This window comes from Symphalangus syndactylus, chromosome 10 (genome assembly GCF_028878055.3).
Source record: "Symphalangus syndactylus isolate Jambi chromosome 10, NHGRI_mSymSyn1-v2.1_pri, whole genome shotgun sequence".
In the NCBI taxonomy this organism is placed as follows: Eukaryota; Metazoa; Chordata; class Mammalia; order Primates; family Hylobatidae; genus Symphalangus; species Symphalangus syndactylus.
The window spans coordinates 11,621,302-11,635,804 of NC_072432.2; the positions used below are offsets into that span (position 1 = coordinate 11,621,302).

The 14,503-nt window shown below is 52.9% G+C and overlaps 1 protein-coding gene across 31 annotated transcripts in view; it reads left to right on the forward strand.

The window, feature by feature from the left end:
* PFKFB3 (6-phosphofructo-2-kinase/fructose-2,6-biphosphatase 3) overlaps window positions 1-14,503 on the forward strand; it is a 263,188-nt gene that overhangs the window by 69,256 nt on the left and 179,429 nt on the right. For 28 of the 31 annotated variants that reach the window (XR_010113795.1, XM_063610054.1, XM_063610045.1 and 25 more), the window contains exons 2-7: window positions 7,344-7,469; window positions 8,918-9,014; window positions 9,986-10,052; window positions 10,643-10,717; window positions 11,087-11,143; window positions 13,516-13,640. Coding sequence is in view for 30 of the 31 variants with exons in the window: in XM_063610054.1 (XP_063466124.1) it covers window positions 7,344-7,469; window positions 8,918-9,014; window positions 9,986-10,052; window positions 10,643-10,717; window positions 11,087-11,143; window positions 13,516-13,640 (547 nt within the window). In the remaining variant the exon portion in view is untranslated. The remainder of the gene's footprint in view (window positions 1-7,343; window positions 7,470-8,917; window positions 9,015-9,985; window positions 10,053-10,642; window positions 10,718-11,086; window positions 11,144-13,515; window positions 13,641-14,503) is intronic. The other 3 variants (XM_055296450.2, XM_063610055.1, XM_055296447.2) reach the window with 1 other exon arrangement.

Genomic DNA, 14,503 nt, shown 5'->3' on the forward strand with positions numbered 1-14,503 from the left:
TTTGGGGAGGGTCGGTGGGTTGGTGAGTGCACGGTTGGCGCTGCCCCACGCGCCCCGGGCGCACGCATTCCCCGGTGCTCGGAATTGGCTGGCAGTACCCTGCCCCGTCCTGCCGGTCGCCGCCCCCGCCACCAGCGATCGCTTGGGAGAGGGCTACCTCGAGCTCCACCTCATCTGCGGAGCGCCGCCGCGGAAAAGGGCGGGTGGGCAGCGCAGAGAGGCGACGCTGCCTCTCCAGGTAATGCGCCCCGGCTCCCATGGGCTGGACAGGGAGCCGCCTGGTGCGGTTTTGCCCAGGTCAGGTCGTAGCCTGAGTAGTGACTGTGGGATCCAGGTGCAAACTCTTGAGGTGGCTTCGGGTCATCCGAAGGCGCCTGAGCGAAGGCGGCTGGCAGGGTTGCCCGGCTACCACGTTTCTTAGGACGGCCCCCGCGGGACTTGACAGCTCTTCTGGAGCCCTGCCGGGTCTGAATCACCGGCCTCGTCCAGACCTGCCCCTCTCCCCACACCCACCCCCATGGTGTGCCCTGGGTGGGGACGTCAGCAGATCCACCCTGCTGGACTTCAGGGTTCTGGGGTAGCCCTCAGGAGAGGTCTTGTTCCCCCTCTTTGTGAGGTAGCCCAGGACTGGGGGATGCGGGTGTGTTGCCCAGCCCTGTCAGATGCGCTTGAACTGGGGTGGCCCACGGTTCTCTTGTCTTTGTGTAAAACCTGTAAGTGGAGTGGAATGCAGCTCTTAAATCCCCAAGGAGATTTGGCCAAGTCCAAATGCAGAAACAACTTTTGCATAAAACAAGTATTATCTCTATAGCACTTTGTAAACTGCAATGGAGGCTAGTCCTATATATGTAAATACATGTGATTGTATACGAACGCCCAGGGGTCTGGGAGGAGTGTCCCGTGACTTCCAGGGCGGCTCTGAGATCGGTTGGCATCAGCTCAGTTGTGATGATATTGAGAACACCAGCGTGCATCAAGGCGTCCTCCCTCCAGGCTTGGATCCTGATCCATTAGACCCTATCAACCTGCACGTCTCGCACGCAGTGAGAGATTTGCCTAAGAATCCCTGTCAGAATCATTCAGAGCTGGAGGGTGGGAATTTGGCTAAAGCTGATGGATTAATTCTTTTGTCCCGCCTACTGCTGGTATCCTCCTGTGTGGCTTTGAGGTATAGTCTCAGACACATTCCTTTTTGTAAACAGATCTGCAGCCTGGGTATCGCACATCCTTATTTCAAGTGGTGGTGTCTTTTTCAGTTTATATAGTCACATTTGTCTCTTACTGGAATGGAGAGAAGAAGCTATTTCTATTTGGTATCTTCCTGACACCCTACCTCGATTCTCTAATGGCATTTGGGACATTGGGTGGGTTTTTCTTTCTTTCTTTCTTTCTTTTTTTTTTGGAGATGGCGTTTCACTCTGTCACTGAGGCTGGAGTGCAGTGGTGCGAGCTTGCCTCACTGCAACTTCTGCCTCCAGGTTTCAAGCGATTCTCGTGCCTCAGTCTCCTGAGAAGCTGGGATTACAGGTGTGTGCCACCATGCCCAGCTAATTTTCGTACTTTTAGTAAAGACGGGGTTTCACCATGTTGGCCAGGCTGGTCTCGAACTCCTGACCTCAAGTGATTTGCCCACCTCAGCCTCCCAAAGTGCTGGGATTATAGGCGTGAGCCACCATGCCCAGCTGGGTGGGTTTTCTTTCTCCTAAACCTGTTGCCACCTTTATAAGCGGCCTTCTCATTGGAGGTCTGCAGCAGAGTTCCCTGAGTTTATTATTTATTTATTCATTTTTGAGGCAGAGTCTCACACTGTCACCCAGGCTGGAGGGCAGTGGTGCGATCATAGCTCACTGTAACCACCAACTCTTGGGCTCAAGTGATGCTCCCGCCTCAGCCTGTCCAGTAGCCAGGACTACAAGTGTGCACCACCACACCCGGCTAATTAAAAAAAAATTTTTCATAGAGATGGGGTCTTGCTATGTTGCTCAGGCTGGTCCCGAACTCCTGGCCTCAAGTGATCCCCCCACCTTGGCCTCCCAAAGTGCTGAGGTTACAGGCATGTGCCACCATTCCCAGCCTCCTTGAGGTTTATTGCTGAAGGAGGGTGTCTAGGATGCTGCTTTTTATAGACAAAGAACAGTACAACAACAAAACAAAAATTACTGTATCAATAAGCTGCATTATATTCTTGCCTCAGAGGCGCATTAACGGGATACCCTGTTGCTACATCAGCATGGTGGTAAATGTTTCTTACAAAACCTGTAGCTTCCTTCGCATGCATCCTGTAACTCCTGCTGACTTACTGAATTTGTGAGTCAGCATAATGGGCAAGAAGTACCTTTTTGACTGGCAAGGTCTGGCTTTCCTTTGTGTTCATCACTAAAATTCAAGAGTCTCTGTGTTCTGAGGGATCCCGGGTACCAGGCTGAGTCCTAAGATGGTGCTTGGGACTTGGCATTAAATCAGAAGTTGCCATCATCAGTGGAGCAAAGGGGGTATTAGTACTGGTCAGGCCAGTGCAGGGTTGTAAGCAACAGGTAAAAGACAGCCTTTTAAAGCACCAAACTTTCTTTCTTGAGACAGAGTCTCACTCTGTCACCCAGGCTGGAGTGCAATGGTGCAATCACGTCTCATTGCAGCCTTGAACTCCTGGGCTCAAGCAATCCTTCTGCCTCAGCCTCCTGAGTAGCTGGGATTATGGGCATGTGCTACTGCACCCAGCTAATTTTTAAAAAGATTTTTGTACAAACGGGGTCTCTCTATGTTGCCCAAGCTGGTCTCGAATTCCTGGCCTCAAGCGATGCCCCCTTGACCTCCCGAAGTGCTGGGATTACAGGTGTAAGCCAGTGTACCTGGCCTTTTTTTTTTCCCTCTTAAAAACAATGGAATGAGACAAACTGCCAGCTTGTCTTTGCTCAGGATTTAGACAGACCCTGAGGAAACTGAGTCTGAAGAAAGGTTGATGTGCTACTCAAATACGGATAGAAAGACTTTCATCTCAGTAGGGAGTTACGCCGGCTGCTGGTGTTCTAGTGTAAGGAAGCTGGGCGGGTGATGTCCTAGAGAAATCCGTGCCTTATCCCTGGGTAGCCCTTACAGTTTATTTTCTGGGGATGCATTCTGAGTCAGTGGGGGATACAGACTGTGTGGGCTGCTGCCTGTCTGTCTGTGCATTGCACACCATCAGAGAGGTTAGTAGCTTAATCTAGCTGGGAGAGCAGGAGTAGGAACCCGGGGGTGCCAGCCTCTCACTGTCCAGGTGGGGGATTCGCCATCCATCTGGCTGCTGCTTTCCATAACTAGCTCCTTGTGTCACTGTATCCCGCGGCTGAGTGTTCACCAGCCAGCCTTCAGTTTTCTTTTGGCTTCTTGTGTACGTTTGCCTGCAGGGAATGGGCCCTAGTAGGCAGTCTGCGTTGTACACTAATGGTACTGCGGGCTTGTAGACAGCCAGGGCTTAGCCCAAAGGCACTACTCAGCCACACTGACCCTGTATCCCCCAAGTAGCCTCTGTCTCACGGGTACCCAGTGCATGTACCTGGCGCATGTGCCCAGTGAGCGAGCGTGTCGTGAACATAACAACCTTGCAGAATTGAAGCTCCGTGTCCGGGACTTGGTGACTTTCTGGGAGGACTTACCCAAGTGGCCATGGTCATTACCATGACAACACTTTGAGCTTGAGGCCCCCAGACTCAATTCGGGTGTTTAGTCTGTTACCCAGGGTCTTTACACAGTTGTTCCTTCCCCTGTAACAGGGTGACATCTGTGTTCCCCCAGGCATGTTTCAATTGACATCTAAAGTCAACATCTAAGTACATTTAAGTTTCACAACTTTCAAAACTTTGGGTGTGTGAAAAAGAAGTTAAAATATTAAACATTTACATAAAATGAAACGAGACACAAATACTCTTTGGAAAATCTTGTGTTAAACCCAGTAATTTTTTTTTTGTTTTTTGAGACAGACTTTTGCTCTGTTGCCCAGGCTGGAGTGCATTGGTACAATCTCGGCTCACTGCAACCTCTGCCTCCCGGATTCAAGTGATTCTCCTACCTCAGCAGATGGGATTACAGGTGCCCGCTACCACGCCTGGCTAATTTTTGTATTTTTAGTAGAGACGGAGTTTTGCCATGTTGATCAGGCTGGTTTCGAACTCCTGACCTCAGGTGGTCTGCCCTCCTCTCCCGCCCAAAGTGCTGGGAGACTGTGCCCAGCCAATACTTATCTTTTCTAATCACTGTGCCTTGCCAGGGAGGGTGATGAGGCAGGTAGGGGTGTCTCTTTTTTGGTGGTAAAAAGGCCCATTGAGAAGAGAAGAAGAAACTGAGGGTCACAGAATTAGAAACATGAGGTGTGCTGTGAGTTTTTAAAAGGGGCTGAGGTTGGAGAATAAGACTCAAAGATTTAGTAAGGATTTGTGATTACCTTATCTGTCCAAGACAGTGGTGGGTGTCTGAAGGGAGGGATAGCTGCAAACACCTCAGGCGCCCCTCTCTGTTTTTTTTTCTTTTGAGATGAAGTTTCGCTCTGTCACCCAGGCTAGAGTGCTATGGTGGGATCTCAGCTCACTGCAAGCTCCGCCTCCCGGGTTCAGGCCTTCTCCTGCCTCAGCTTCCCGAGTAGCTGGGACTACAGGCGCCTGCCACCATGCCCGGCTAATTTTTTGTGTTTTTAGTAGAGACGGGGTTTCACCGTGTTAGCCAGGATGGTCCCGACCTCCGAGGCCCACCTCGGCCTCCCAAAGTGCTGGGATTACAGGCCTGAGCCACCGCGCCTGACACGCCCCTCTCTTTGAATCTTACTATTCGAGAGACCAGTGCGTAGGGAGAATGGCTCTGCTTTGCCAAGAAGGGACTGGCGGTTTATTTGGGTTTGAAATCCAGTCTGACCTTTTGCCCTGTGTATTTCCTCTGCTCTTTTGCTGTTGTTGTTGTTGTTGTTTTCCCTCTCTAAATGTCTATTGCCAGAGGAGATTCATCCCTATGATTAGTGAGTAGACATAATCCCGTGTTGGATAAATCAATCAGCCTCTGCTTCCTTGGCGTGGTTCCGACAGAAATAATTCTGCCTATGTGCACAGCTGAGAGTATGTGTGTGCATCTGTCTCTGCATATCTGGGTGCTCTTAGGAGCAGCGGCGCGGTGGGGACACCTGGTAAGACCAGGAGGGACCCTTGGCCTGGGGGAAGGGTCAGTGGATGGGTATTGTTTCCAAGGAGTTGCTGCTACTTTTCCGATGTGGCAGCTACAGCTGTCAGAATGACCCTGGGCACGGTGGGGTGTGCCTCACTGGCTTTTAGGGAGGCCACCATCTCTCCGTGTGCCCCCTGGGGACACAAGAAAGCCCCTGGGTGCTTTGTGCTTGTTTGTTCCACTCATGTGCTCAGGATGCCCGGCTCACCCTGGGCAGTGAAAAGCATCTGTTTTCGAGGAACTGTTTGTTCTAGGTCACTGGACACCAAGGGCATACCAGTCCAGGGCTTTTAGCGTCTTCTCATCTGCTGATAGCCTGTCTGTCTCCTTACTCTGCCTGCTGAGAAGGCCACTAATGGTCTCCAAATAGCATGGAGGGGACAAAGGCCCGGCATGCCATGCCTGCCTCCCTGCCCCCGCCGCCAGGCCTGGGAGCAGATCCTGGACATTGACTTCAGTTTGGAGCCCTGTTGGGGGGTCCAGCTTACAGAGGGGCTTCTTCGCTGAGCCGCGGCCTGTCTGAGGGGTGGTGGCTCCCTCAGCCTAAGCCTGTTCAGCTTGGACATCGGGGCGTCTGTCCAGTCTGACATCTGCCTGGTTCTGTGTGCAGCTTTCAGAGGTTTTCCTGCAGGCCATGCGGGCTGTGTCTGGGAATGATGGGGACAGCCAGGCTGACCACGTGGCAGTGAGTGCTGGGCAGTGCCGCCCAGGCGGGAGCTGGCGGGTGTCATCTGGCCCTGGAGCTTGCATGTCGGCAGGGTGTGGGATTTGCCTGAGACTCCCAGGGCCAGGCGACAGCCGGGGAGATACTGGGCCCTTGGCCTTCAGAACAGGGGGCTTCTGGCTGCTTTCTGAAAAACCGAGCAAAACCCCCCTCCCTGCTGTTTTGTCTTACTGAGATGCCAAGACCGTTGTGTAGCAGCAGAAGCCAGGAGGGAGCTGGCAGGCAAGAGCATCTCCAGGTTTCCTGGAGACAGTGGTGGAGCCGGCCCCTGCCTGAGGCTTCGTGACCGGCCCTTCCCTCGGCAGGGCCCCAGCATTCATCCGAGCCTGGCACCAGAAGGAGGGGGTCAGACAGGGCGTGAGAGGCTCAGGGGTGGAGGATTTACCTGTCCGCTGGGGTAATTTCAGCATCCTGCCTCCCTGACCTACTTTCATTTGATAAATTCTTTTCATTTTCTTCTAATTTTTTAAAAAATTTATTTATTTGTAGAGGCAGGGTCTTGCTATGTTGCCCAGGCTGGTCTCAAACTCATGGTCTCAAGTGATCCTCTTGCCTCGGCCTCCCAAAGCACTGGGATTACAGGCATAAACCACTGCGCCTGGCTGTAAACTCCTACTTTTAAAAATTGCCTTTTTAAAGATTTTTTTTTTCAGAAATGCCGCCCATACCTCTGTGTGGAGGTTCGGATATTGATGGTGGGCCTCTCTGTCTCTTGACCCCTGGGCCCCAGCCCCCTGCCCCTCTGTCCCCATGTTGTGTTGGAATCCGCCCTCTCAACTCTGAGCCCCACCCTCCCTGGGGAGGGGAATCCTTTCCTCCCACCCGCAGGAGCATTCCACTTCCACTGTGGTGTTAGTCACTGGTTCCCTGCTAGGTTTAGCGCCCTGGGTATCAGCTCAGGAATTTGGGGTTGGGACTGTCTTTGCCAAGTGGAACCTAAAGGCAGAATTGACGGACAGGGTGTGGCTGGGGGGCTGTGGCCACTAGGGTTGCCTGGTCCCACTCTGGTACAATGCCAGGGGCTTCAGGATAGGGAGATGAAATGAAAATTTCAATGAATGCTGGGTGTGGTGGCTATGCCTGTAATCCCAGCACTCTGGGAGGATTGTTTGAGACCAGGAGTTCGAGACCAGCCTGGGCAACACAGCGAGACCCCATCTCGACAAAGATAAAAAAATTAGCCAGGGGTGGTGATGTGCAAACTTGTAGTCCCAGCTATTGGGGAGGCTAAGGCTGGAGGATCGTTTAAATCCAGAGGTTTGAGGCTGCAGTAATCTGTGGTGGCCACTGCACTCCCGCCTGGGCAACAGAGTGAGACCCTGTCTCAAAAACATTTTTGGTGAAATTCTTCAGCGTTATTGTTGGGCCTGGCCTCTGCTCCTCTTTTCCGGTCACTTGGTTGATGACACACTCTTCTTGCTTGTTTTTGCAGCCTGTGGGCCAAAGCTGACCAACTCCCCCACTGTCATCGTCATGGTGGGCCTCCCTGCCCGGGGTAAGACCTACATCTCCAAGAAGCTGACTCGCTACCTCAACTGGATTGGCGTCCCCACAAAAGGTGAGACTGCAAGTGCAAAAACCTGACCTTCCATCTCAGTTGCTGGTTTCACAGGCAGGACCATCCCTGGGCGCCTCTGTCCCCTGGTCAGGGAGTCTGACCCTGCCTCCCGTGCAGCCAGGTCCCCCTTCACACTGTGTCTACACCCTTCTTCTGTTGGGGTTTTTTCCTCACTGGCCATTCTCTTTCCCACTCCCCTAAATCCTGCCCCGACTCAGATTTCACCTCCTTCAAAGCGGTCTTCGGCCATGTCAGTCCTTTACATTCCTGTCACACTCAGTCCTAGCTAACATTCCTCTGCTGATGGCCCTAAGCACTGCCTACCATAGATCAAGGGTCTTCAGCCCCCAGGCTGTGGACTCTATGCCAGGTGGCATGTTAGGAACCGGGCCGCAGGAGGTGAGTGGCAGTGAGCGAGCATTCCCACCTGAGCTCCGCCTCCAGTCTGATCAGCGGTGGCATTAGATTCTCACAGGAGTGAACCCTATTGTGAACTGGGCATGTGAGGGATCTAGGTTGTCTGCTCCTTATGATAATCTAATGCCTGATGATCTGAGGTGAAACAGTTTCAACCCAAAGCCGTACACCCACAACCCTTCCCTGTCGATGGAAAAATTGTCTCCCACAAAAGTGGTCCCTGGTGCCAAAAAGGATGGGGACCGCTGGTTGTAGATGACGCCTTTAAGAATCTGTGCTTGGTCTTCCCAACTAGATGGGGAACATCTTGTGGATGGGCACTGGGTATTTTTTTGTTTTTCAATTAATTTTATTTTAGATTAGGGGTACATGTGCGTGTTTGTTACATGAGTATACTGCATATTGATTGGGGATTGGGCTTCTAGTGAACCTGTTACCCAGATAGTGAACATTGTACCCAACTGGTTATTTTTTAACCCTTGCTCATCTCCCACCCTCCCCTCTTTTGAAGGGATGGTTTTTATGTTTACCATCCCCGCTGTGCCCAGCTCAGTGCCCAGGAACCATGGGACACATTCCCCCGGCCCTGGCCCTGGCGGCTGCACCAGCAGAAGGGTTGACCTAGATCTGGCAGTGGGCATGAGGCCCCACTCGCTTTCTGATACCATTGGTGGAAATGTGTTGTCCCTATTTTTACTAGACTTGGGGCCTCCCCCAACCCATCCTCACAGTCTCAGTCTCTGGTTTAGGATATCGTGAGACTGGGATTGTAGACTTGGCTGGAGGGGACAGCGTCGCAGAGCCTGCGGCAGCGGCATTGCAGCTGGACTGGGGAAGCCGGGCTGCCTGTGGCCTGCTGTCCTCAGGAGTTGAGGATAGGGCAGGACTGGGCGCCGGCATTGCTTCCACACCATCTCATTCAAGTCGGTGTGGTTGGGTGGGTGGCTCTTCCTTTGGTCGATCGCATGATCCCGGTGTGAGCTGGCCCCTTCCTGCTCGATCATCCAGGTTGTTCTCTTTCCCGTCCACAGTGTTCAATGTCGGGGAGTATCGCCGGGAGGCTGTGAAGCAGTACAGCTCCTACAACTTCTTCCGCCCCGACAATGAGGAAGCCATGAAAGTCCGGAAGTAAGGCTGGGCCACGGGAATAAGGCTGGGCTGCGGGGCTGCGGGCGTAAGGCTGGGCTGCTGCAATAAACTTTGGCCGCGGGCGTAAGGCTGGGCCGCAGGCGTAAGGCTAGGCTGTGGGAATAAGGCTGGGCTGTGGGGCTGCGGGCATAAGGCTGGGCCGCGGGAATAAGGCTGGGCTGCGGGAATAAGGCTGGGCCGCGGGAATAAGGCTGGGCTTTGGGAATAAGGCTGGGCCGCGGGAATAAGGCTGGGCTGCGGGAATAAGGCTGGGCTGTGGGGCTGCGGGTGTAAGGCTGGGCTGCGGGCTTGGGCTTGCTTTGTTCTGAGCCAGGCTCTGTAGGAGGCAGAGAAAGCCGGCCTGCGGGTGGGTCCTGCTGGTGGTCTTCAGGGCTGTGCAGTGTGGGAACAAGCCCTGCTGCCCCTCTGAGGTTGCTGCTCTCATCTGTTCCCTGAGGGTCTCAGTGAGTTGACCCTCACTGGGACAGAGCTGCAGAAGCACCCTCACTGAGAATTAGCAAGTCCTGTTTGTCGGGAGTGTCTGTTTGTTTGGAAAGGATTTCTTGTTAAGTGCGAGTTGATGGTGAAACCCTAGTGCAAGGGTGTTCGGCCCCGGCTGTATGTTGGAGTCTCATGGGGGATGCTAAAACCCCTGATGCCAGGCCCCACCCCAGACCAGTTAGCGCAGATCTGTGGGTGGCTCTGGGCAGCCATTTCTTAGCAGCTCCCCAGGAGTGGTTCCCGTGTGCAGCTCGGTGCGAGCACCACCTCCCAAGGGTTCCTGAGGCCACCCGTGCGGGGCCCCAGGTTGGAAGCCTCTGGGCCTGAGGGGTGCTGGCCAGCCTGCCCAGTGCTAAGCAGTGTAGAATGGAACCACCAGTTACTCTGCCTGTCGGGGTGCATCGGGAGTTGCTTGGGCTGCCCCAGCGGACGCACTGGTGCTGACATTCGGCGTCTCTTGTGCATTCCAGGCAATGTGCCTTAGCTGCCTTGAGAGATGTCAAAAGCTACCTGGCGAAAGAAGGAGGACAAATTGCGGTAAGTCCAGGGAATGTAGCCGGCTCGGTGTCCGGTCGCACCCATGAGGGTGTCCTCACTGGCCTAGGGTGTACCGAGACCTGTGCCTCTAGCCCTGAGGGTGGAGGAAAGCAGGGGGCCAGGGCAGCCCAATGGCTCAGGAAGGCAGATGTGGGGTGGACTCAGCGACCCACCCCCTCTGCAGCCAGTCCCCCACCTCCAGGGCGGGCAGGACTTGGGTTGCCCACAGGACCACTGGCCCTTCCTTGTACACTGTCCCATTGCACGTTACTGTTTTGCTTGTTTGCTTTTGGGGTATTCCCCCCACGCTACCACCCCTGAGTGCTGTTGGTAGTTGGGGGAGGCTTGCCTGGTAAGCATGCCCTGGAGAGGACTGTGGGCAGGCACAAGCTCCCCTGAAACACTTTTGGGGCTTATTCCTGGAGATGCTCCCCTGAAGCACTTTTGGGGCTTATTCCTGGAGATGCTCCCCTGAAGCACTTTTGGGGCTTATTCCTGGAGATGATGGGTCTGGCGTCCTTGCTGTTCGGGTAAACGTTTTTAAACTCAAACTTAGAGTCTTCTTCCTGGCCCTTTGCTCTGCATATCAGGTTTTCGACGCCACCAATACTACTAGAGAGAGGAGACACATGATCCTTCATTTTGCCAAAGAAAATGACTTTAAGGTGAGCTGAGCGTCTTGTGTTGTGCAAGAGGGCTCGGGAGACAGGAAAAGGCCTCAGGAAGCGGCCTGAGTCCTGCTTGGTCCTTCCCCTCCTGCTGCCCATGTTCCTTAGTCCTGCTCGGTCCCTCCCCTCCTGCTGCCCACGTTTTGTGGCCTTAAATTAGGGCCTTTGTGTGGTAGGGCTCTTGGGGGCCATGGGGCGTTCCAGAGGGGTGGTGGCAGGAGGCGGCAGTGAGGAGGTGGGCTTTCCTGTCTTTGGGAGTTGGTGGGTGGCGTGCTTCCGCCTTGTCCGGATGATGACATCACAGTGATGGTGAGGTTGGTCCTTCGTGGTGTTTGTTTTCTAACATCCCCACCTCACTTCCACCAGGCATTTTTCATCGAGTCCGTGTGCGATGACCCTACAGTTGTGGCCTCCAATATCATGGTAAGACAGCCAGGAACCCCACGCTTCTGCGGCAGCGTAGACCACAAGGGCATTTGCAGTCTGAGGAAGTGGGGGACTGGGTCCAGCTTGAAAGCGCAGCTGAGCCCTTAGGATGGGCAGCCCCCAGCTGGCTGTCGATTGGGAGGTCAGACCTACAGAGCGGTTTTTGACCCAGAGGCCTGTCCTGTGTGGGACTAGCTTCATCCGGGGCAGTGGGCAGGCTTGGATGGGACGTAGGAAATAATTCAGGGAGATAGGATTAGTTTCTGTTGGTGACGGGAGGCTGACAGCCAGTGATGATGGAGCTGCTGGGGCAGAGGGCAGCTCACTGCCCCCAATGGGACAGGAGGCAGCAAGTGGATCGCTTGCTGTGATGGCTCCGGGAGGTAAGAATGCTTAGGCACTGGCAAAAGTCCATAGGGCTCAGCAGCCTCCTAAGTTTGGGAGGTAAGACTCTCTTCCTGCCGATGCGTCTCGTGAACCTGCCACAAACCCTCCTGTCTGTGCTGTGCAAGGGAGCTTGCCCAGATAAATTGAGGGCACTTGGCATCATAACTTGATGAATTTCTCCAGTGTTACCACTTGATAGCAATATATATAAACAGGAATGGTTACTATGGAGACTACAGGCTGCCACCCCGCGTTGGAGATAATTTTCTCTTCAGTGTAAACATATCAGAATATGACAATTCTATAAAGAAAAGCAGTTCTGAAAACGTACACGGGGACGCTGTGGTGCTGGCATCTTTGCACCTTTAGAGGGGATGCTAAGCATGTATTAGCCCCGGTATCTTCCCCAAAGTGGTGGAAGTATTTCTAGATATCTTTAGGAAATGAATTCCTGTTTCAGGAAGGGCTATTTGAATTGTGAAAAGTCTAGATTTGTCCAGTGGGAGGAGGAGGCTCAGAGTACGAGGAAATCATCTAAACAGAGGGTTTGCCACCTTTCTTTGGCTCAGCACTCCTTGTTCCCCTTGGTAGACAGCAGGGTGTAGCTGTGAAATCATTTTTCCCAGTGAGTGGTCACCAATGTACTTAGCAAGGAGTTTAGCATTTGTCTGGTTGTCCACTAACAGATAGTCATTTGCCCCAACCCGCCATGTTCAGAAATCTCTTTCTGATGAAATCTGAAAGCAGGTTGGTAGATCCAGGCATTTGTGAACTTAGATTTTTTTTTTAAATTGTGGTAAAATATACATAATGTAAAATTTACCATCTTAATCATTTTTATTATTTATTTACTTATTTATTTATTGAGACAGAGTCTCCTGTTTCCCAGGCTGGAGTGCAGTGACACAATCTTGGCTCACTGCAACCTCTGCCTCCCGGGTTCAAGCGATTCTCCTGCCTCAGCCTCCTGAGTAGCTGGGATTACAGGTGTGCGCCACCACGCCCAGCTAATATTTTTTGTATTTTTAGAGGAGACGGGGGTTTCACCATGTTGGCCAGGCTGGTCTCAAACTCCTGACCTCAAGTGAGCTGCCCGCCTTGGCCTCCCAAAAGTGCTGGGATTACAGGCGTGAGCCACCGCACCCGGCCATTTTAGCCGTTTTTTAAAGTATAGTACAGCAGCAAATTATATTCCCATTGTTGGGCAACTGCCACACTCTATCCCTAGGACTTTCTCATCTTCCCCGGCTGAAACTCTGCCAGGACCACGGACACAACTCCCCACTGACTCGATCTTTGAAGAGTGGCTGCCTCTCAGTGACGGCAGTGGTTGATGAGAAAAAGAGCCCAGGCATTCAGAAATGCTGAGTTTCCCTAAAATCCACCTGGTTTCTGGGGCCCGTGCCACTGTGGGTGTTGTAGACCTATGTTGTTGCCTAGGAGAGTGAGCCCTGCAAAGGAGCAGGCACAGCCCTAGTCGGAGAAGCAGTTAACCACGGACTGGTCAACCGGGGCTGCCTCGGGCGGTGGGGGGTGGAGGAGAAACCACACAAGGCCACAGGCATCTCTGGGAACTCCTGAGCATACCTTAGAGCCGGCAGCCTCCTCCCAGTGCGGGGAGCATTGCAGATGCTCACGTGGAGCTTGGCTGAGTTCAGCGCCAGGCTGTCTGGCGATGACTCGGGCACGGGACAGATCCTGACTTGCTGAACATTCAGAGGTGTTCATTATGGAATCCCCGTGGGTTTCCTGTCTCTGTCCTTCCGGCTCCAGTTCTCCATCTCCCCAGGGAATCCTCCCCATGTACTATCAGGCTGTGACTCAGCCGCCAGGATCTTTCTCCCTTTCTCCTACACGCTGGGCTGGATAATGTTTATGCTGAGCCTTCTGCGCGCTCCCCTTTTGAAAGCCCCAAATCCTGCTTAATCTCAGCAGAAAGCCTTCCAGCATGATTCATCAGCCGCCCCTTTGTGCTGTTGCAGGAAGTTAAAATCTCCAGCCCGGATTACAAAGACTGCAACTCGGCAGAAGCCATGGACGACTTCATGAAGAGGATCAGTTGCTATGAAGCCAGCTACCAGCCCCTCGACCCCGACAAATGCGACAGGTGATTCCCGTGGCTGGCCGTCTCTGCAAGACCCACACGAGGGTTCTTACTGAATTCTTGATGTTCCCACAAAGGATTTGCTCCTGGATATCTTTAAAAAAATTTTTTAAGACAGTTTTTTTTTTGTAGCGATGAGGTCTCGCTATGTTTCCCGGGCTGGTCTTGAGCTCCTGGCCTCAGGTGATCCACATAAAGCCGCTGGATACCTGTATCAACTCTCTTTGAAAATATCTTTTAAAAACAATCCTTGATGACAATGATATTCAGTGGGAATATTTTGAACACTGTGTAGAAGTACAGGAAGTCAATGTAGAGTTGAGCCTGATGTTGCTGCTGTCCCTCCGATAGTTGCTTTCTTTTTCCTTTCCTTTCTTTCCATTTATTTATTTATTTACTTACTTGCTTGCTTGCTTAGAGACAGGGTCTCCCTTTGTCTCCCAGGCTGGAGTACAGTGGGCATGATCATAGCTCACTGCAGGTTCAAACTTCTGGGCTCCAGTAATCCTACCACCTCAGCCTCCTGGGGAGCTGGGACTACAGGTGTGGGTGTCCACGTCCAGCTGATTTTTTTTTCTTTAGTAGAGATGAGGTCTTGCTATGTGGCCCAGGCTGGTCTTAAACTCCTAGACTCAAGCGATCCTCTTGCCTCAGTCTCCCAAAGTGCTGGGATTACAGGCATGAGCCACTGCACAGGCCCCTTTCTTTTTTTCTCCATTTTCTTTCTTTTTTCTCCCCCTTTTCTGGGAGGCAAGCCAGCCTCACAGCCAGACACCAGCTGTGGGAGTTGTCGCACGCATATGCTCTGCTCCTTAGAAGGATTTGGTCTGTGCCCTGGAGGGGCCTACGGTCAAGCTTTGCTGTTC